We start from the raw sequence: 23819 nt of genomic DNA, 5'->3' as shown, positions 1-23819 counted from the left end.
TGCATTTAATTCCGTTTACGAGTTTACTCGGCTGCTAGGCTGCAAACTCTGGCATACCTGTCCTGTTCACCACTTTATCCTAAATGCCTGGCACTTGCAAGCCCTTCGATAAATATTTGTTGAATGAATGAGTTCATTGAGGATGCATTAACTCATTTTTACTTAAAGTTTACAAAGTCTTAATAGAGAATCAAATCTCAGATGGCACACTTGACTGTGCAAACCTTATTGCTATCTTTATTTTATTTGAATCAACTGAATGCTAACTCCAAAAACAGCAGTTCTACTGCATGGCAGGAAGTTCAGTCTCTGGATCCTTCCCTGGGGCCGCACAGAACCAAAGAGGTTTATGTGTGACCTAGGAAATGGCTGAAAGGACTCCAGGGTTCTTCTGGTCCTGCTTCTAGTCCAAGCCTGCAGAAGTCCCACCTGTCTCTGCTCCTGGGGTACACAGGGGTTCAGGAATCTGAGCTCCTTCTGAGCAGACCCTAAGGAGAGCCCAGCCTTCCTACCTACTTCCAGTGCTTTGAAGCCGATCATTGCCTCAACTCTCCCAGGTCTCTCACTCCTCCGTTATGATGTAAAAAAACAATCCCAGGGAAATCTTACCTCCCCAGTCCCATTTCCTCTCTCCCTCAAATAACACCTCACTTTTATTGGCACTTAGCTTTATCTCTTAAAGTAGGACAGGTCTTAGAATAACAAAAACTGGGAAAAAAATCTCTCTGAGCCCCATAAATCTTGGGTAAGAAACACAAAGGGCATGAATAACCAGTGAGAAATGGGAAGTGGAAGGAAAAATACTGAGAGCAAAAGTGCAAAATAATTCCAAACAATGATGACAATGAAAAGATCCTGCTTCCTCTTGACTAACCCAGGTGATGCTCTGGGCCAGATGGTCCCGGATGTAAGTAATGTTAGATACAAGGTCAAAGATCATGCAGATATGCACAGATCAGAACCGCTCTCCTCAGGGATGAGCTGAGCACCAATTTCTAGAAAGGAACATCTGGAGATTAAAACCCCAAACCCACTCCTTTCATTTAAAGGTTTTTTCCTGTCGTAAAGTTGCTTGTGTAAAAATAATACAATAATTAATAAATAATAAAACAAGAATAAACATGGTGTTTGGTGTACTCACAACAGTAAATCTACTTTTGTCATACCCTGTATACATATATATGAAAACTATATACAATTATACATCATAATGGAATATATTATATATAATTATATGATTAATTATTATATAGTATTATAATTATATTTCAATATATACTATATATTACATATTATATAATATACAGGATATAGTATATACAATTATATTATATATACTATTTTGTATATTATGTAACATGTAGTATGTAATATATGATTATATATTATAAGTATATATTATAGTTACATAAACAGGCAATGTGTTATATGTTATATATTATATATATGTACACACATATGCATCTACTTGTATGATAAACTTATACATAATAGCAAATATGTATATAATAAGCTTAAGAATGGTTGTTCTAAGAGGACACAGGGATTATGGGACAAAATTAAGAGGGGTGAGGTGTTCTGAGAACAGCATGGTATCTGTCCTGGACATTGTCCCCTAGCCCGGGGCATGAAATGAGAGGACTGTAGAAATCGGGTAAATAGCAACTAAAATCACTATATCATGAATCTCATATGTGGGGTAGTTCTTGCATCAGCAGCTTTGGTACCAGCAGAATTTGGCCTCCGTAAAAGGACTAGTCTGCTGCTTGGGAGGGACTGGGGCATAGTGTCCCTGGCTGAGGCAGCAGTGGCCCCTGGTGCCCTCCGTCATGGGGTCAGCCGTAGTCATTTTGCTTTTGCTCTGACAAAAATGGGCAATTCCCCATTTACTTAATACTTATTGACTATCTTCATGAATTAAGGAACTTGGCTAAAGTCTGAGGATACAGGAGTGAGAAAAACTCATGGAGTATCATGGAGTTTACAAACCAGTCAATGCAGAGCAGGGAGAACAAGTTAGTTTCCACCTGGTAGGCAGAAGAATACAATGGGGGCACATATGATACACATCCTGGAAACGCAGGCATGTTTGGAAGAGCGCGAAGGGCCTGTTGGCCCCGAGCAGGGGTGACAGCTCCGGAGAACTGCTGTCTGTCTGCTGTGCGTCTCTGGGGATCCTCAGTCTGGAGTGGCCAACGAAATGTGGATAACATTATATGGTGTGTAATGTAACTATGTGGGAATCCAAATTTAGTTCTCAACTTTGAAAACAAGGGATTTTCATTTTGTTGTTTTTAAGTCATGAGTTTAAGTCCGAGAGGTTCTTAGCTGAGGCTTCATTATGCTCTCAGACAAAGCAAATTCTAACAAGCACTGCTGTTCTGATCTGGGCCCCAGACCAGCCACACTGCTTGGTGTATCTGTCTGTATCTGCAGAGTGATTCCTTTCCACGTTTCAGTCCCTTCTGGGGAGAATTGCCTCAAAGTTATACAGTTATGTGTTTGGCTCCCAGCTCCACCTCTTAGTAAGGCAATTTATAATTTCCCTAACACGATTTCTTGAAAAAGAGGAGTAATAGCAGCCTCTTAGGGTTGTTGAGCTTAAACAAATTGTATATGCTAAGTGTCTTATAGAAGGTAGGATTCATAGGTGTTTAGTAAATTGTCTCCCTTTATTTCCAGTCCCCCCCCTTTATTTCCTATGTAGCTGTCTACACCGTGGCATAAAATCCTTCCTGCCCCACATAATCATTGCTGAACATGGAGGAAAATGCCGTTGAGTCCACCCAGGATGTTTACATAATGCTCTTGAGCCAGAAGTACAAAGAAGTACACATGCCAGAGAAGCACTGTTCTTCTCTCATGCTTAGCTCTTTGGGATCATTTATAGGCAAAATGTGTGTGTCTGTTTTATGTGTATGTGTGTGTAGGATGTATAGCAATTACAAAAAAAAAACTGATTTAACTTTTGCAGGCAGCCGACTTCTGTTACCTTTTCCCTCTTTTCTATTTCTCTTATGTTATCAGAGCTCTACCGTGGAATATGGTGAACTGTGTATTTTGCATTGCAAGAATCCCCTGTCACTTGCTTTTTTAGTATTTCTTTTTTAGACTTGTGTCTAGAGAGCTTGCTATAACATTCCTAGAGGACGTAATACATTTTGATGATAAAATCCCACTTGAGATGTTTGTATTCATTTATTATTATTTTTATCATTGAGACTTATCTTTCAGTTGCAATATTTGTACCAACCTGTTGTATAAAAATGTTCTCTGTCATTTGCTTCTGTTTATTCTTCAAATCAGAAAAGTAAAGGCGAAAGTTCCTGGACGCCTTGCACGTTTTTCATCAAGGCGTTCCATGACGCCTTATCCAACTTTTAAACTCTAAAAATTCCTTTTTAAAACACTTTTAGTACATTAATACTATTTTCTGTGGTAAATGTAAGTCTTTTCAGTTTATTTCTGTCAATTTTCAGAAATTGGATTGAGTCACAGAAGAAATTTATCAGCAAGAGACTGACATATTTGAGTTCCGCTTCTATTTATTCTGTTCTTTTATTCCCTATGTAACCTTTACATCTTGGCAGGATTGGACAGTGAATACTGGAAGGAAAGGAGCTAATCTCACCAGCTCCTGACTATCCCCCCCTCCCCCCGTAGGCAGTGGGTGATTAGTAAGTATTCGCTGAATGAGTAGGGCTAAATTGATACTTTTAAGAGAAAATGGTTGCCCTGGCTGTCAATACATCAAAAATATTTATTCTATTTTTCTATAAAAATTTTCCCTTTTCTGATCCTTTTCTTTTGGAATTGACCTAAACTGTTTTTGATATCTTGTGATACTTCTAGTTTTGTTTACCCTATTTGGTTCTGCTTTTGAGTGTGTCCCATAATCAATAGTGGAGAGCTTAAAAGAGTATGAAAAATTCAAGACATGGCAGACTGTTCTTTATTATTTTGTGGATAACTGATATCTTTTTATATTTAATCTCATTCATTAATATGGCATATTTATTTCTGCCTTGTTAATGCCTTTTAATATAGTTTAATAATTTCTTCATGAGGTTTTGAAAGTTTTTTGTAGATTTATTTCCAAGTTTTCTCTCTCACTTTTTTGTACACACACCTAAAATTACATTTCATAGTGGTTACTGATGCTTAGGAACACAATTTTTGTATATTGAACATACTGTATCCATATTACATATGCATATACTTTTCTTACACTTATTGTACATTCACAACAAATTCCCAGTTCAAAACTGTGGAGTGTCTGCCCCACCCAGAGATTTGCAAGAACTTTGGAAAGAGTAAGGCTGCTTGTTTTTTGTCATATATATTGCAACTTTTTTTTCAGGTTGCCATTTGCTTTTGTTTCATTTATTTTTTTCTTTGACTGCAAATAATTTAAATTTTTATGGAGTCATATATATCAATCTTCTGTGGTTCCTTTCTTTTTATGTTTTTCATAGCAAGGTTAAATAACTATTAATCTATAGTATTTCTTTTTAAAGTTATTTTCATTTAGCTTTTTTATTCCACCTGGAATTTGTGTTGGAGGTTGCTGTAATTAGCAATGTCCATTTTATCTTTTTCTTCCCAGAAAGTTAGCCAAGTGCTCTGGCAACATTTTATTCTCCACAAAACATGACCTCTATCGTAAATGTGTGTGTGTCTGTATCCTTCCTTTTCAGTCTTGTTTATGATCTGAAGAGTTAGTGAGTCTTGATTTAAGTCATCAATTAAATATTTTTGAGAGCTGACAGGATGCTTTGAGCTACTGCTGCAGCAGTGTGAGGCTGAGAATAGACAAGAAATGGACAACAGATGGATGAATGAGTTGAGGGAACAAGGAGACACCTTTTTACTTAGATTTATTTTCTTGGAGCTGAAGCTAGGTTTTGACTTTTTGCAAGATAATAATCTAGTGGGTTGGGGAGGAGAAACTGATGCAGAGGAACGTTGGGAACGAGGCACGAAAGGGAGAATTACTAGGAATGCTTGAGATACTGATTGGTTAGTCAGAAGTTGAAAGATGTTTCGAAACCAGTAAGGAAAGGACATACTGCAAATATGATAAAGATGAGAAAATTCAGATATAGCAACAAGAAAAATAAAGTACCGAGGAATAAACCTAACCAAGGAGGTAAAAGACCTGTACTCAGAAAACTACACAACACTGAAGAAAGAAATTAAGGAAGACACAAACAAATGGAAGCATGTACCATGCTCATGGATTGGAAGAATTAACATCATCAAAATGGCCATACTCCCCAAAGCAATTTATAGATTCAATGCAATCCCTATTAGAGTACCCATGACATATTTCACAGATATAGAACAAACATTTCAGAAATTCATATGGAACCATAAATGACCCCGAATAGCTGCAGCAATTTTGAGAAAGAAGAACAAAGCAGGAGGGATCACAATACCTGATATCAAACTGTATTACAAGGCTACTGTAATCAAAACAGCCTGGTACTGGCATAAAAACAGGCACATAGACCAATGGAACAGAACAGAGAGCCCAGAAATAAACTCAAGTCCTTATGGTCAATTAATATTTGACAAAGGAGGCAGGAGCATAAAATGGAGCAAAAACAGCCTCTTCAACAGATGGTGTTGGGAGATCTGGACAGCTACGTGCAAAAATATGAAACTCGATCACCAACTTACGCCATACACGAAAATAAACTCAAGATGGATAAAAGACTTAAATATAAGTTGTAACACCATAAAAGTCCTAGAGGAAAACATTGGCAGGAAGATCTCAGACATTCCACGCAGCAACATCCTCACAGACATGTCCCCTAAAGCAAGGGACATAAAGGAAAGAATAAACAAATGGGACCTCATCAAAATAAAAAGCTTCTGCATGGCTAAAGAAGACAGCACCAAATTACAAAGAAAACCAACAGTATGGGAAAACATATTTGCCAATGATACCTCAGACAAGGGCCTGATCTCCAAAATATATAAAGAACTCACACGACTCCACTCCAGGAAGACAAACAACCCAATTAAAAAATGGGCAAAGGACTTGAACAGACACTTCTCCAAGGAAGACATACAGAAGGCCCAGAGACACATGAAAAGATGCTCAGCATCACTAGCCATCAGAGAGATGCAAATTAAAACCACAATGAGGTACCATCTCACACCAGTCAGAGTGGCCAACATAAACAAATCCACAAACAAATGTTGGAGAGGATGCAGAGAAAAGGGAACCCTAGTGCACTGTTGGTGGGAATGCAGACTGGTGAGGCCACTGCGGAAAACAGTATGGAATTTCCTCAGAAAACTAAAAATGGAACTGCCCTTTGACCCAGCAATTCCGCTGCTGGGATTATACCCTAAGAACCCTGAAACACCAATGCAAAAGAACCTGTGCACCCCAATGTTCATAGCAGCACAATTTACAATAGCCAAGTACTGGAAGCAACCTAAGTGCCCATCAGCAAACGAGTGGATCCAAAATAGAAGAAAAAAGGAAACAAAATATAACCAGAGACATTGAAGTTAAGAACAATCTAACAATGGGCAGGGGGGAGTGGGGAGGGGACAGTGGGAAGAGGGGATTACAGGAACTACTTTAAAGGACACATGGACCAAATCAAGGGGGAGGGTGGAGGTGGGGGAGGGAGAGGGGTTCGGCTGGGGTGGGGTGGAGGGATGGGGAGAAAAGGCACACAACTGTAATTGAATAACAATAAAAAATTAAAAATAAAAAAATTAAAAAGCACAGTAATATTTAAGCTTCTGTTAAACATAAAAAAAGATGAGAAAATTCAGAGTTTTATGTTTTGTTTTCATTATGGAAAATTTTATGCAGTGGATATAGTACAGCAGACCACATGAACCTATCACCTATTTATTTATTTATTTTTTAAATTTTATTTATTTTCAGAGAGAACAAAAGGGAGGGAGAAAGAAACATCAATGTGTGGTTGCCTCTCACGTGTGGTTGCCTTCTGGGGACCTGGCCCACAACCCAGGCATGTGCCCTGACCGGGAATTGAACCAGTGACACTTTGGTTCCAGGCCAGTGTTCCATCCACGGAACCACACCAGCCAGGGCCCCATCACCTACCTTCAACAATTATCAGTTCAAATTCGGTTCTGCTTTATCTCTATATTTTCCCATTTTACCCATATTCCCCACCACTGGATTACTTTGAAGCAAATCCTAACCATTCTATCATTCCAAATATTTTAGAATGAGTCTATAGACAAAAAAAGAAGTCTTTATGACAAAAAAATCATATTGACAACATCCAGGTTAACTTCAATTTGCAATCTTACCAACCTCAGGTACTGAGGAAGCCATTTTGATTCAAGCAGTAGAGTGCACAGAACATTGAATTTGGCTTTAGGAGAGCTACCTGGGTTTCTCATGGCCCTCGACTTACCTGTGTGACCCCAACAGTGCTCCTCTACCAACTCTCAATCCCCATTTCCTCATTAGTAAGAAAAAAAAGATAAGTAGCTGTGTTATGCATTTCAGATTTGCCATGCTGCTGAGGTAACAGAGTTGAAAACAAACCATTTAAAAATGTGAAATACTAAAATTGCCAGGGCAAGCCTCTGTTTTGTAAACGACCCTCAGGACAAATCACGCGCAGGCAATAGCTGTCTAGGTGTCTTTGCTTAGTCTTGTGTAAGCTGGTTCCTTGCAGGTTTCTCTTTCTGAAAAACCGAATTGCTTTCCTACTGTCTTTCTTTCAACTTTAGGGTTATAGACGCTCACCCTCAGGAGTAACTTTGCATACCAAGAAAACAATGTTTCGGTTTGTATCCTTCACCTTCTCATTCCAGGCTGCCCTGTGTTTCTCTTGTGCCCCCGTGATCAGGTTTCTATGGAGTGCAAACTCAAATTTTCAACGGTTAATTTTAGTGGCCTTTTGGCCCTCAGAGCTTCAAATAACAGGAAAGAAAACTATTTCCTCTCTTGCAAATGGTCGCAGTAGTCATAGAAAGGTATTATTTATTTTGATGGATACATTTTGATTGTAAAATTCTTTCTCCATCCTTGAGGAGAAATTACTCATCTTCCTATAGAGGGAACGCTAAAGAGAACGTTTTCCAAAAAGGGGCCAACTGGGCGGTGTCCTCTTTTCCCAACGCCCAGATTTCTATTCTTGGATTGGGAGATAGGAGGCGGCTTTATTTTTCCCTCTTCCTAGTTCCCAGACCTCCGGGCAGAGGGAGCCCAGGCTGGCCCGTCCCAGCGGGAGCCCAGCCGAGCCGCAAACTGCGAGCCTCCTCCCGCAGGGCTCCAGGCCTGGGGACTCCGAGGAGTCTGCTGAGTCAGTGTCTTCCTGCGCGCCTCCCGGGAGACCGAGAGACTGGGAGACTGGGGTCCTGTCTGCCTGAGCGAGCAGGGGCCACGGCCACAGCCACGGTCATTGTCACCGGGCCCTGCTCAAGCTGCGTCTCTGCCGCTCGCCACCGATCGGAGAGGCGCCTCGACCTGCCTGGCCAGCCCCTCGCAGGCCACTGAGCTAATTTTTGCGGCCTGGGTGGGGGAGGAGGAAGCAGAGGAGGAGGGCCAAGGGAGGGCAGGGCGGCGCTGGGTGGGGAGCCACTGCCTTGCTCATAAACAGGCGGGCGTGGGTGCGCATGGGGTGTGCGGGTAGCGGGGGCTGTGGGCAGTGAGCTGTGCTTGCCTGCCCCGGAGCAGTGGCCCGCACGGCTGTCCCTTCTTGGATTAGCCCAGCTTGGTGCGGGAGGGGCGGCCGGTTGGGAGCAGGGTCCATCATGGCCAGTGGCAGCTGTCAGGGGTGCGAAGAGGAGGACGAGGAAACTTTGAAGAAGTTGATAGTCAGGCTGAACAATCTCCAGGAAGGAAAACAGATAGAGACGCTGGTCCAGATCCTGGAGGATATGCTGGTGTTCACCTACGCTGACCACGGTAATCATTTGCAAGGAAACTGTTCCTTCATCCGCCTCCCCGCCTCCGCCCCCGCGCCTCTGGGCAAACTTTCTCTGCTGCTCTTTGCTCAAACCTGCGTGCTGGGGAAGCCACAGACTCTACTCCTTAGCACAGAAAGGAGCTGAGAATTCTAGGAAGGGCTTGCGAGTACTTCTTTTGCTCTCTCCCCCGTTCCCAGACTTTAAGGGGTTGCCATGGTGAATGGTGATTTTGCTCTCTCCCCTCTGTCCCCTTCTCTTCCAGCCTCCAAGTTATTTCAAGGCAAAAATGTCCACGTGCCTCTGTTGATCGTCTTGGACTCATACATGAGAGTCGCTAGTGTGCAGCAGGTAAAGGAGTGATCATTTCGCCCATTTCCCCTTCTTGGAATTTGATGTTTTCTTGTTAATGTTATATACTCAGAGTTCTGACTCATTTGGCTTGACTCTGACTGTGATTTTAAGATGGAAATGTTGTCAAGTCATTATCAAAAGTTAACGGTGTAAGAGGGCTCCCTAACCGTGTTCCCTAATTATGTGTGAAAATAAGTTTATATGATTGTCTGACAACGTGGATGTTGGTGGGAGGCGGATAATAATGGGTCGAGGTTTAGTTCTGTTATTGGCTACATGAGTTCATCAGTATTTAAATCAAATTATTCTAACAATCTCTCCAATGTACAGCATATTGTACAGATGACACCATTGTGAACAGTTTGTGAAAGGGGAATAATTCACAGCAATAAAATTAATAATAATTGAATTAATAAAACAAAATAACTTGCAATCTTCCATAGGTTAAGGTTTTTTTTTTTCAATCTGAAGACGGATTTCTAGCTTTCTTTAGTTGTAGTATGCCTTGTATTATATAAAGTAACATTTTATGATTCCTCTATAAATTTAAATTTATACTTTTCAACTGTTCCCATATACAAATGAATGCAGAAGTGAAACATAGAATCTACACCATAGGAAACCCAGATTTTTGCTAAATATTTTGAAAAAGGGGCCCTAAGAAGATAATTAAGGATGATTTACAGTCAGAACAAAATTATGCTTAACACATTAACTTCCCTTGTAGATTTTGAGATTTAGAGGACTGAAATCAGTGCTGTCGTTTGCAAGTAAGGTTCTGAAGGGAGAGGGAATTGAATTTTGAACTCTACTGAGGTGCAGTCTTAATCCCTACTTGAGAGGCTAGAGGGATGGAAGAGTTATCTGGATCTCTAGATCTGTGTCTATATCTTTATTCTCATCTCTGTACCCAGCTAGTGCAGTCTGGGCGAACCATTTACCTAACTTCTTTTGTATAAGGACATTTTTATCTGGGATAAATGCTTGCTTTTATTTTTCTTCAACTGAAATATTTACCATCTGACTGTTGCTTTTCAAGCTGTTAGCAAACAAAACTATGAAAAGATGGAGGCAGGATAAAGACACTGTTCTTTTTAGCATCCAACCAACGACTGAACTTCGTCCATGAAATATGAGTCACTTTTTAGTGTTGGCCCATTGTGCTTTCCGTCCACATCATGCCCTCTTACTTGCCTCTGCTTTCTTTGGTGTTCAAAAGTCGTCATCCGGCACCCTCCATTCCTTGGATTCTGTGCTTGATGGAGTCACCCCTGCTGGGTGCCACTAGAACCATCCGACCCTGGGTGGGCGTTGGTCTGCAGGGTCCGGAAGAGACAGTGCTAGACTTGAGAACCAAGGGGATCCTGGAACATGCCCACCACCGAACTCTTCCTTTTAGGAGCTGCCTAATCCTGGGCATGTTTGTCTGGAATGGTTATGAATATCACTCAGTGCCCTTTTCCAGTGGGTACCAGAGAAAAAGCATGCAAGAAAAGAAGGAATTGTTGTCTGATTTGGTAAATCACTGGAATAAAATGATTAGTTTTAGCATATTAATCTGCAGAGGGCATTATATTACATCATTTGATTTTCACTGGTGTCTCACTGGCTAGATTTTGCTCAGAGTAAGTGGCGCATCTAGGACCGTACAACTAGTGACTCAGCCAGGACTCGGGTCTTCACACACTTAATCTCTGTCCATCACAGAGTCCTCTAGCTGCCTGAATTCACTAGCTTTTCATGCAAGTAAAAAGCATAGCAGTCTGGTGCAAGTGTTGTGGCCAGGCCAGGCACAATGCTGTTATCAACTTTAATTGTCACTGATGTTATCAAATGGCTGTGGATAGAGGTTTCTCGCTGACATTTTAATAATCCACTTAAAAGAAAGTAGGGGTTTTTCCTTCATATTCTTTGTATTACTGGTATAATTACTACAGATATTCATTCATGCTTTAAATGTTGGATTAGCTGGAAGTGCTATGGGAAAAGCATTTAATGATGAATTTTAGGAGTTAAGGTAAATTACTCTTGAAAAGGAAATATTAACGTTTGTTTCCAGAATTCATTTAACGTGACAGTACAGACTCTGAATTTTTATTTTCAAGGTCTTTTCATATTTTATTCATGCTCCTTAACAAGTGACAATCTTTAGATAATTGGTCGTTAGCCTAGCTGCCCTGTTACTTTTCCTTTCCTGCCAGTCATCCAACCATTTCTCTGTGCTCCTCATTTTTACATTACTTCTTTTTACCCACACAGTTTCCAACTTTAGATCCCTGAGTTTACAGAATAATTATAATAAAGTGAAAACTACCAACTTAATTGTATTGTAACTGCTCAGGATGGGAAACTTTCCTCTTTGAAAGATAAGCTTTTAATTGACAGATGAATGCATCAATGGCTATCTCTGGTCTGATGCCAGCAGTTCAGTTCTACAATATTTAATCATAGATGCCCCAGTTGTCCCAATCTCTTTGCAAAGCAATTTCTGATGCTGCTGCTTCACCAACCTAAATAAAAGAAGTTTTCTCCCTGAGAAAGCCATGTACTTACAGAAATGAATATAGCATCCTATGTGATTTACGATAAATTTCCCACTGGAAGTGGTTTCAAATGTTATTTCTTAAATACTTAGGGAAAAAAGTCTCAAATGTATTTTATGAAAGCACAAAAATAGCCAGTTTCTATGACAGCTGGATTGTCAATGTCTCTTCAGCTTATGCGGAGGAGGATGTCCTACTAAAGTACAGGAAAAATAGCTGTCAGAAATTGCTGCCTTGTCAAGCAGTTTGCAAGTAAAAGGAAGTAAAGCAATTCGTACTTAATCCAGAAAAGAACCAGAAATGATATTGTAAAGAGATCTTGTGTAATTATTTTTATCTTGTGAAATACCCCTTATTTCTGTAAACAGATAAGAAACTTTGCCATTATTCCTTATTGGATGTACAGAAATTTCTCATGTTGTCATTCAGTGATCTGCGTCACTCAATTCCACTTATGCATCATCCAGTCTTAGACTGAAGGTATATTTAAAAAGCATGGATGGACCTGGACAGCATTATGCTAAGTGGAATAAGTCAGTCAGAAAAAGACAAATACCATATGATTTCACTCATATGTAGAATTTAATGAACAGAATGAACTAACAAGTAAAATAGAGACAGACTCATGGATAGAGAGCAGGAGGACAACTGTCAGGGAGAGGAGGTTGGAGGGCTGGGTGGGAAGGTGGAGGGATTGAGAAAAAAAATCATAGACATGGACAACAGTGTGATGATTGCTTGGGAGAGGGAGGGTTAGGGGAGGTGGAGGAGGGTTAAGGGGGCATAAATGGTGATAAAAGAAGACTTGACTTGGGGTGAACAATAGAGTTTACAGGTGATGTGGAATTGTGTGCCTGAGATTTATACAGTTTTGTTAATGAGTGTCATCCCAATAAATTCAAAAAAAAGAAGGAAAAAAAATCACCCAAGATAAATAAGAGGCCTCAGTAAGATAATATTTTGTTTGAAGTGTGAAAGTGCCTAGGGACATTAAAAAAAAAATTTATTTATTTAATTTTAGATAGAGGCAAAGGGAGGGAGAAGGAGGAGGAGAGAAACATCAATGTGTAATTGATTGGTTGCCTCTCTTGCACACCCCCAACCGGCGACCTGGCCCACAACCCGGGCCTGTGCCCTGACGGGGAATCCAACCACTGGTGACCTTTTGGTTTGGGGGTGATGCCCATCCCACTGAGCCACAGCTGTCAGGGCAAGTCTAGGGACATTTTTGATGTCTAGACCTCAGCAGCTCATTTTTAGGTGTTCTAAAGAAATCGAGAGAGGCTCTTTAAGAAGTTCTACCTCCTTTCTATCTTACGATGCTATCTCTTTTTTGAATAACAGATGTTACATTGTCATCAGACGATGAAGCTTTTTCTCTTGCCAGTCTCTCTGGCCTATTACCTGGGAAGCAGTCTTTCCTGATAACTTAGTCCTTGCCATAAAAATCTTTAATTTCCCCTAATCCTCCATTCCGAACCACTTGATTTTCTCCTGTTATTAAAATTTTACATCTTTAGAAAAACTTCTTCTAGATGTTCTACTTCTTGTAGATGTGACTTAAATAATACTTGTGACTTAAGGCCCAAGTATAGACTTTCTTATTCTTTGTAATCTTGGTATGTCCTTGAAAAGTATTGTTGTGCTTGGTTTTCTCTTTACTTAGAGAGTGGGCACATCTATTTCCTTCATCTTTCAGAAATATGTTGTATTAGTTTTTGTGTGGCCTTCTGGTATGATTTTTGGAGCAGGACGTATTTTAAGCACATGGCTTTTCTCAGGAAGCATTTTAGGTTATCATTTTGTTTTAAAAGAACTGTTTAAAAGTAGTCACCTGTTCTTCTAAGAATGAATATGTTCATGTTTGACTGAAAATGTCCCATTAGCGTGTTTTAAAAATGTGAATATTTGGCTTTCTTGCTTTCAGGTGGGTTGGTCCCTTCTATGCAAATTAATAGAAATCTGCCCAAATACAATGCAAAGCTTGATGGGCCCCCAGGACATTGGACATGATTGGGAAGTCCTTGGTGTTCACCAGTGAGTATGACAGATGCGTCAAAACCAGCTGCATTAAATATTTCTCTATGCAGATGACCACCCTTTTCTTGATACATTATATTTGTAATCCAAGTCAGTATATTAAAATTCTATAAATACAAGGATATTTTCTATGGCTTCATTTATATTTATAGACAGCTTTCAACTCAGAAGTATATATCTAATTGAATTAGCAAAGTAATAGTTGAGGTAAAATGTCAAGTATTGTTATCTTAATAATATAAACAATACAGTTGTTTGAATGGTTAAGTTGTAGATTTTTGATGACTACTTATGAATTCAAACCAATAAGCATCATTTTTTACTTTTTAATTGTATAACCGATATAAACCACTAGTTCTTAAAAAATATGGGAACTAAAAAGTTAGTTCAGTAAATAGCAGCTTAGAAGTTTATCCTTTACTGTAAGGCATACATTTATGTATATTCATATATATCTATTTAATGAGCTTAAACCATGGCTTTTAAAATGAAGAGAAAAGAAGAAATTCGAGTACACCTGCAGCCGAATCTCAACAGCTCTTTTACAGCTACGTCACTGCAGTTTGCATCAGAATGACTTTGTAGATGAGACCACATCTTAGCCATAATTAGTTAAGAAAACATTTTCTGAAGAAAAATCCGTTTCCAGGAAAATTCTTTTTGGATAATTTTGATTTTCTTTGACATTTAAAAACTATCTCCTCTCAGTAACTTCAGTGTTCTTTATATCTCATGTGCCTTTCCTTTCATGCAGAGGAGTGAGTACATATTTCTCCCCATGGCATATTACTTGTGAAAAATGTAATAAATGCAAAAGGAAATTTTACATCTTTGTGTTGTTTATTGGTGTCAGCTACAGCTGCAAATTTAGACAAATAAGAGTTATTTGTTCATAGGTGAGCACATCTGTCCTTGTACATTTTTCCATTTTCGTTAAATGTGCTGCTGTTCTTCAGTTTCTTTTATCTAAAAAGTGTATTTTGAAGAGACGTATTTACATTTAATGTATGTTCTCACCTTCACACTAATCTCTGAAGTTCTATCAGTCAATTCTAAAGTATTCACCATTTAATGAGGAATTATGCAAAATAGACCTGTAATTAGTAATTTTAACATTATGTGTCCCTTATTTGGTTGAGAATGTCCAAGGTCCCTAAAGATTAGCAATTTATAACCTTGGGAGTGTTGGAAAATCCATCTAGTAGTAGTCCTATTCTAGTACAAACCATGTGTTCAAATTAAAGTATATAAGCATTTCTATAAGGAGTCTCATTTGCTCATTCACTCAGTCACTCATTTGACCATTCATTCATTTACCCTTCATTCGTCGATTGTTCATCACCCCCTACTTTAGGCCAGAAGTAGTGTGAACCAGATAGACACTGCTGTCTCCAGTGGAACATACTAGATTATTCCCAGCAAAAAATTTACTGTGAAACATTTCTCCCTATATTCAAGGACCCCATCACCCTCAAGGCTTAGAGTACTGAAGAAGAAGAAATCCCTTGGGTGGCAAAGTTAGGAATAGAAGGAATTGTTCAGGGAGAGGCAGGGGGAGCATGGGTAGGAGGAGAATCCACAGACTGGAAGGATGGAGCTGTGGATGCTACCTACCAATATGGACCCAAACAGCATGGGGTCAGAATGGTCTAAAGAATATATAGTTTGGAATTGATAACTCAGAGGCTCAAATTTAATGAATACTACTTGAATACTTACTATTGATATACTAGGTTCACTTTCTGTTGTAGAATATTACCAATTTTTTTCAAAAATAGTAAAATTCAATAATTTAAATATTCAATGGATTCTTAATTTATATATACAAACCAACATCTTTATGACATCTCTCTATATTTTATTTTATTTTTTTTTGTAAAAATGATTGTTTTAATGTTTTAACTTTAATTTTTTTAATGTTTTTTTATTGTTGTTCAGTTAAGTTGTCTGAATTTTCTCCCCACCCCTCCACCCCACCCTAGCCTAACCCACCTCCCTCCCCCGCATCCCTCTATATTTTAATACACCTATAGGCATTGCAAATAATTTATAAGTTTATATCACACATAGAAATGGGCTTGATGCATATAACTCTTCATGATATTTTAGACGTAGAGTTGGTGAAAATTGTTGATAATTAAAATTGAATATTTTGAGGAAGAAGTCATAACTTTATATTGAGACTCATAATGATTCCCCATGGTTTGCCATGGGCCTGGCTCAGGTTTACAGGCAGAAAAGTGCATGAGCGTCAGCACAGAGAATGAAATGCAATGAGATGGGTGAAAGGCAGATGAGTAAAACACAGTATCTGAAAAACCAAAAGTCTAGGTATTCTATTGCACTGATCTCGATGTCTCTTTTTCATTACAGACTGATTATTAAAATGCTTACAGTTCATAATGCCAGTATAAACCTGTCAACGGTTGCACTGAAGGCCTTAGATCTCCTTCTAACTTCAGGTAATATACACACATATATTTTTAATGTTGACTCATATTAAAAAATATTTTAAACCATCTTCTGTGTTTTAATGTTGTTTTAAAGTATAGTACCATAATATAACCTAAATATTGATGATTCCCCAAATTCTTTGTTTCCATTTTCTCTCATCTCTTTTCTCTAATGTTTTCTGTCAAAAATCCCACCTAATATCCTGGCTTTAAACATCACCTTATATACTACTACGGTCAAATTTATATTTCTAGCCCCGCTTTACTCCCCAAATCTGGTCCCACATCTCCTATTCTTATTAGCTGGCTGTTCTTACATGTCCTTATCATTATTATAACTATTTTCATTATATCTTTAATATGTTTACTATAATATATTTTCTAGGGTATAACACAATAGTAGTATTTTGAAAATATATAGCATTACTTCTTTTTAAAGATTTTATTTATTTATTTTTAGAGAGAGCATGTGCCCTGGAATCAACCCAGTGGCCTGTCGCTTTGCGGAATGACAGTCAACCCAGTGAGCCCACCGGTCAGGGCTGTAGCATTACTTCCGGAGTGCTGGATAGATACTGCACTTCACTTGTAAAGTCCTTCCCATAGACTTAAAAACATAATCCTCAAAAAGTCCCTTGAGATAGGTACTTTATCTCAGTTTTCTAGGAGAGGAACACTGAAGCCCAGAGAGGTTGCCTCAGCCACTAAGTAGTAGAACCGGGATCTGATCTCACATGTCATGTTCTTTCTCTGAGGAGACTTCTGTCTGAACTTTAAAACAAAGAATCTTGATATTTTGAAATAGTTGTGATCACTGGTGTGATGGACACCTGCTATGATATAAGGTTCTGAGAACAAAGGCTGCTTACAGGGAAGCTGATCAGGAAGGATGGGGAGGCATTTCCCTCAAAGCGGTGGAGGGTGCTTTAGGTCAAGAGGACAGCATGTGCAGAATTGAGAGGCCTCTGAAGATAGCACCGTTGGGGCTGGATGTGTGGATCGGCCTCGCTTAGTAATGAAGACCCAATAAGACAGAGAGAGAGAGAGAGAGAGAGAGGAGGAAAGAAGGTGAAGATGAGAGTATGAGGGAAGAGAGAAAGGAAAGGGCAGAATGTACTCACCACGTCACCCGAGCCATTTATTAAAACATATAATGGAACCTACTAACTAGTCTTAATCATGATTTATGTTGAACTCATCCTTGGGAGTTTTTTTTTTTTTTTGAGCAGGAAGGCAATAGTGGGGTCATTCTTCATTTGGCAGTGGACAGGAAGCTGCTGAGGGTTTATGAATTTTAAAAATCCACCAACACTGGAATAGATGGAAGTCAGCAGTGTGCAGACAGGAAATTTGCCAATGTGTTTTGAGTAGACTAGTTAATCTCAAATTCTTCCACAAAACTTTCACAATTTTGCACTGTTAGGAAAGTTTTTAATGTGTTTTAAAGTTTATTTCAGATACTTATGAAAGGTTACTTTATGAGTCATTTTCATTGTTTGGCATATTAGCTGGTTGACTGAATAGTTACTGGCACTTCCTGCTGTCCTGGAGAATTGTAAGACAGATGAGACAAAATTCCTACAACATAGAGGTTCAGAGTTCAGCATCTCTGTCCAGTATTACTTTCTGAAATGAAGGAATGTTGAATATCTGTGCTTTTCAATATCATGGCTAGTAGCCACCCATGGTAGCTATTGAACATTTAAAACATGAGAAGCTGAAATTTAATTTTATTTAATTTTAATTAATTTAGGGTTTAAAAAAGCTGGATGTGATTAATGGGTGCCAAATTGGACAGCACAGGCAGAGACATAGAGAATATTTAAATAAGTAATTTCAATTTATTAGTAGAAGTACTATAACAGATACACGCCAAAAGCCACCATAGGGAAGAGAGCAGCTCAACTTATTTGTGGAAGTTATGAGCGTGGACATGAATAAGTTTTAATCCAGCTCTGCCACTTCTTAGTTGTTGGGCCTTGGGCCGTCACTTGGGTGACTTCTCTCTCAAGTTTCTTCAGTTTTCTTACTTCACAAATAGGGATTGCCCCTACCTGGTGTGGTTGTGGTGGTTTACCTGTGCTAGAGTGAAGTGCTCTGACTGTTGTCTGACATGTTGTAACTATACAAGGGTTTGCTACTACTACTACCACTTCCATTCTGGTGCTACTGTTTTTATTGACGGGTAGGTATGGTTTGTGTTATTTCTTGAATCATGGTGAAGTATATTTGCTGTGGGACAGGGAAGGGGCATTTTCTGCAGCTAGTGCCGGTACAAAGGGTTGTCAAAGAAAATGTTTAGTGATCAATAAGGAGTGCAGCCTGTTGGGAGTCAGCGATGGTTGGAGGGACGTGGGGCTTATGAAATAAAGCAGCCAGTTTGTGAAGGGCCACGTCTGTCAGACTGAGGAGTATGAGGAGGCCTTAAAGTATTTTATCAAGAGGTTTATAGGATCACAGTTGAGGATTAGAAATATCATTTGGAGAACAAATTAGGTAAGAATCTGGGCCAAGGCCAGCAATTAAGCAATTGTGTTGGCTTTCCAGGGGAGAGATGGTGTGGTCCTCGACACAATAGGAATGGAAGGGGCTGGTGCATAGGGGGTTTGCAGGATATTTAGGAGATAGATTCAAAGTCTTGGTAATGAGTTGATTCTTTAGTTGAGCAGAGAGAGTGAAGAGAATGTGAAGAAGGAAGATGACTCGGGGGTTTCTCTCTTGGGTGACTATTAGGTGATGGCAACATTGATGAAGATAGGGAACAGGAGTAGCCTAGGGTTGGGATATTCCGATAGTGGTGTTTGAGAGACAGATAGAAATATGTTTCAGGAACTGAAGGCAAGATGTTTTGGCTGAAGATACTGATTAGGAATCACATGGTAAAGTGTCCTGGTGAGTGGTTTTAATTAGAAAGACAGATAGAAGACCCCAGAATGGTCTAACATCTGGGGCAACTAAGTGGTTTATCAAAATAAAATGTCCATAAACCATTCATAGTCCTCATGTGAAAATTAATACATGAAATGTTAACATACCTGTTTAGTTGGTGTGTCTTTTTCTCTTCAATATAGGTAAAATTACTTTGCTAATATTGGATGAAGAAAGTGATATTTTCTTATTAATTTTTGATGCCATGCGAGCATTTTCAACCAATGGCGAGGTCCAGAAACTTGGATGCAAAGCTTTACAAGTGCTGTTTGAGAGAGGTATGTCAAAATGTCAGATTCTTTATTTTGATATTTATATAAGAAAAAAAGTTTATAATGGGAGAAGTAGAATATAATTATAACAAGAAGATATCTAAGTTGTACTATTTATTAAGAAGTGGGAGTTGTCAGTCAAGGATAAGTAATGGGGTTCATTCAGAAACATTGCTTGATTTTGTGGAGTAATTTTTTCCATGGGTTATAAATTATATAATTGTAGTGCACTTTCTTCCATTGCTTAACAAGACATAAGGTTCACTTTGCAAACCGGATGTGTAGGTGTTACGAGAGAAAATATAAAAGTGAAAGGTAAGATATAGACTAAATTTGGGTTTATGATGTTGAGTCATCTCCAGAGATTTTAGAAATTGCTAAAGGCTCTGTATAAAGAACCAAGAAGTTTACAAAATGTCCCTTAGGAAGATTTGATAACAGAAATTATCATGTAACTTTAGTTAGTTGTAATGTTTTGTTCTTTGACTGGCTTGATGAGGAAGGGGATCGGCGGGGCGGGGGGGGTGGCATTTTACCCACATTTTACCCACAGTTCATTTTGACACTGTGTTTTGAGAGCAGCTTTTGCATCATCATGTGAGCCAACAGTGCTGGGAGTTTAGGATGAGAATAATTTATGTGAGCTCTGAGTCTGTATCAGTTTTCCACTCTGGTTTCTGGCAGCTCCAGGAATAGGATAGACCACCCTAGACTGTTGAATTCCATCTCATTCCAGAAGGGCTTTAAACAGTTCATAGATATACTAGAGGAAAAATAGATGAGGAAATGGGTGAAGGGAAAATTACAGGAAGCTAGGTTACATTTACTACATACATCAGGTCCTACATACTTTCAGAGCGATGGACCAGAAATTTGGCTCTTTGCTTTTCATCAGGCAAAGAAAAGAGGTGAACATCATTGCTTACCAACTTACTTGAGATAAAAGGAAACCCATTTCTGAGGACAAGCAATCGGTCTCATGAGAGACCTGAGAAAATCCTCCCATGGGTTTCCCTGCATGAGATGATAAGGTATACACAATTTGCAAGGAACACAAAATGTTATTTCAGTGAAAGACACTCTGTCAAGAGTGAACAACATGGGCCTGGTGCCCAGCTCCCTGATGGTCGAGCTTGGGGGAGAAGAGTTACTGTGAGTGACGAATGGAAGAACTGCATGCCTTTGGGCTGTCTTTCACAAATGTTTTATCTTGCAACTAAGCTTTTGCTAAGAATCGGGCAAAGAACAGTTTGAGGTTTTATTGTCTTACAGGGCCTATAGTCTTCTGTGCTGCAGTTCAGGGGCACATTCTTCTTCATGGAGGAAGGGCTGACATCACACTGTCACCAGCACTGTGAGACCCACCCACGACATATGGAGAGCACCAGGGAATGTTAAGATTTTATTCAGTAGAAAGATCCAGAGTGCTGACAGTATTATGATTGCAAATGCAGAGTAGAAAAATTGCTGAGTTTTTCCGAGAGTATCAAGTTCTCCAGGACTTAGTGGTACCTGAAAAGTTAATTGTCAAAATTTGAAAGTATGCTGTGGAAGCTGCTTCATAAAATGAGAATGTTTCACTATACTCCTCATGTATTAGATGAACCTAACCACTTTCACATTATCATATACGGACTATTGGCATAAAGCTGAAAAACAAGAAGCAATGTTGATCATGAGAAGTGGTGCATTTCGAACATTTTTGTCAGTGCTGCTCTCAGGCTGATAAGCCAGTGTTTTGTATGTGTTTGAGGTTCTTACCCAATAAAGTGACTCCAAGTAGAATTCATTGGCTTGATCAAGAGACGTTAATTGTGAAAATTAATGATGATAATTTTGATCTCTGATGAAATCAAGAGCATTGAGACAGAGTATTTCACAGTCTAATTACTTGTCAGTGGCTGAAGTCTATTCCTGTTGAACCCAGAGACTCAGCTGAGCTGTCCTGTAGAAGTGTACCATGAACCATGCCATTTTATGGGCTGTGGGAGGTTCCTTTCCCAGGGGTCATGTGCATCAGTCATTGGTCAGTCTTCTTTAAAATCCCCAAAATGAAATTGCAAATAATTTTGTTTTTCTGAGGACTGTTTGGTTACTAATAGTTTTACATTTCAAATTCTTGAGTAATTAAAATTTTATGTCATCTTGAAGTTGTTTCAATATTTTGCCTTTTATTTTCCAGTTTCAGAGGAGCAACTGACTGAATTTGTTGAGAATAAAGATTATACGATATTGCTGAGTGCATTTAAAAACTTTAAAGATGAAGAAGAAATTGTGCTTCATGTACTACACTGTTTACATTCCCTAGCAGTTCCTTGTAAGTAGCCTGTATACATGATTTCTTCATTATGTATGTGAACAATTATAATATATCTCCTTCCTGAGAGGGTTTTAAAAATATGTTTTATTTTTTATCCCTGGCTGGGTTGCTTAGTTTGTTGAAGCATTGTCCTGTACACCAAAAATTTGTGGGGTTGATCCCCTGTCCCAAGAGCATATGGGAGAGGCAGCCTATCATGTTCTTTCTCATATCAGTGTCTCTCTCTTTTCCTCTCTCCCTCTTCCCCCTCCCCCTTCCTCTCTCTCTAAAATCAATAAACATAGCCTACTTGAGGATTTTAAAAATATTTTTATCATTTAGAAACATATAGATGCTAAACCCATTCATTTATTTATTTAATTTGTATTTATTGATACTGTGCCGCAGCTGGCCCTGGGCTTGGTGCTGAGGAAACAGTAGTAGAAATATAAACATGTTCTTTACCTTTGTAGAGCCCCTGCATAGTACCATGGGAAATACAGATATTGTAAGTACATAGGTGATTTGAATGTACTATAAGGCAAGTATTGGCTATGGTACCTAGGGTTAGGAGAACAAACAGGGCCCAGGGCAAGATCTCTTAACGGAGACTTGAATGATGAGCAGAGCTTTTTATGTGTTGGGAGGTGTGAGGGGAAGTAGAAGGGCAGAGAGCATGGCCCAGAGAGGGGGCATCATAAGTGTAAAGATGCTGGAGCGAAAAAGAGCACAGTGCATTTGAGAAGACACAAGGAGCTCAGTAAACTGTATTTGAGAGTAAATGTGTGCAGGCCCGCACGTGCACACGCTCAGCCCCATTCTGCTCGTGTGTCATTTAATGGAGGTGGGGGAAGGGCTTGATAAGTCAGTGGGTAAGGCTAGAGACATAACTAGATCTTAGAGGGCCCGAAAAGCCACAGGAAGGAGTTTAAACTTCACTGTGATACTTGTTTAGCATTTTTTGATGTTTAGAAATCTATCTGATTTGTCACAAAAAAGTACAGGTAAGAAATTAATTTTCTGTGCGTGATTGTCAATGCGCTAACATAATGCATCAGAGTCTACTACTTTCAGAAGTTTATGAGCATTTTGTATTTTATGTGTTGCCCGGGTAGGTTTATACAGGACATGCACATGCATTTATCTAGTAATATTTTCATTTTCATATATGTGAAATTGTGAGGATTCAATGTGTTAAATAATGTGGAAAATGCAGACTAGCCCCTGTTATGCAATGTATTATAAAAACATTGACAGTATTATTGCATAATTTGTATATTCTATGTATAGTATATTATATAAAATGCATGTATTGTTTCAGACATGGAAACCTACAGATGTGAAACCAGTTAAAACCCAGTTCCCTCCTGAAAGAAAGCTGTTTCTTTGTGATGGCTATGGAATCTGTCATTTTCTTATCCCTAGGAAATTAAATGCTTAGAAATAGATGCTGCTGAATGATAATAGAGAATAGAAGTGTTTTAGATTTCTCTGAGTCATCCATTGTCAACAAACTGAATATATTTTTCATTTTATACTTCTTTGACTACATTTATACATTTATTTATTTATTTTGGGCTGTCTATTTTGAAATTCATTGTTTTCCACCCACATCTGACATAACTCCAGTGAAAATGTGATTCATAATGTAAAGGTCAAAGACAGCAGCAGATAAAAAAAGAATCAATGTTTTAAACACTGATAATAATTCGAAGACATTTGCCTTTCCGTCTTCAAGAACATCATGTCCTCTATTCAGAATAAATGCAGAAAATTGTTTTAAAAGACCATTTTCTTTCATTATGACATGTTTTTCTATATTTAATTTTTAGTACAACTTAAAAATTAGAAATATATTTTTGGGAAAACAGTCAGTTAGTATGGCTATGCTGAAAAAGGAAGAAAAATGTTTTGCAAACATTTTGTTTGTTTGTTAGCCTTCCATTCAAACACATAAATTAATTTTCTCCACATAGGTTCTAGTCGCGCTCTCCCTCTCTCCATTAATGAATTG

The 23819-nt window shown here is 38.8% G+C and overlaps 1 protein-coding gene across 3 annotated transcripts in view; it reads left to right on the top strand.

Annotated features, from left to right (window-relative positions):
- LRRK2 (leucine rich repeat kinase 2) overlaps positions 1-23819 on the top strand; it is a 166863-nt gene that overhangs the window by 33052 nt on the left and 109992 nt on the right. Inside the window, exons 1-6 of one of the 3 annotated variants that reach the window (XM_024575582.4) lie at positions 8557-8917; positions 9182-9267; positions 13741-13850; positions 16227-16315; positions 19378-19512; positions 21689-21823. In XM_024575582.4, coding sequence (XP_024431350.2) covers positions 8764-8917; positions 9182-9267; positions 13741-13850; positions 16227-16315; positions 19378-19512; positions 21689-21823 — 709 coding nt within the window. In that variant the 5' untranslated portion in view covers positions 8557-8763. Of the gene's footprint in view, positions 1-8556; positions 8918-9181; positions 9268-13740; positions 13851-16226; positions 16316-19377; positions 19513-21688; positions 21824-23819 lie in introns of those variants that run through there. The other 2 variants (XM_053921621.1, XM_071221057.1) reach the window with 2 other exon arrangements.

This window comes from Desmodus rotundus, chromosome 3 (genome assembly GCF_022682495.2).
Source record: "Desmodus rotundus isolate HL8 chromosome 3, HLdesRot8A.1, whole genome shotgun sequence".
Lineage (NCBI taxonomy): Eukaryota > Metazoa > Chordata > Mammalia > Chiroptera > Phyllostomidae > Desmodus > Desmodus rotundus.
Note: the sequence above shows the minus strand (reverse complement) of the source record. Positions and strands in the feature narration are given on the sequence as shown.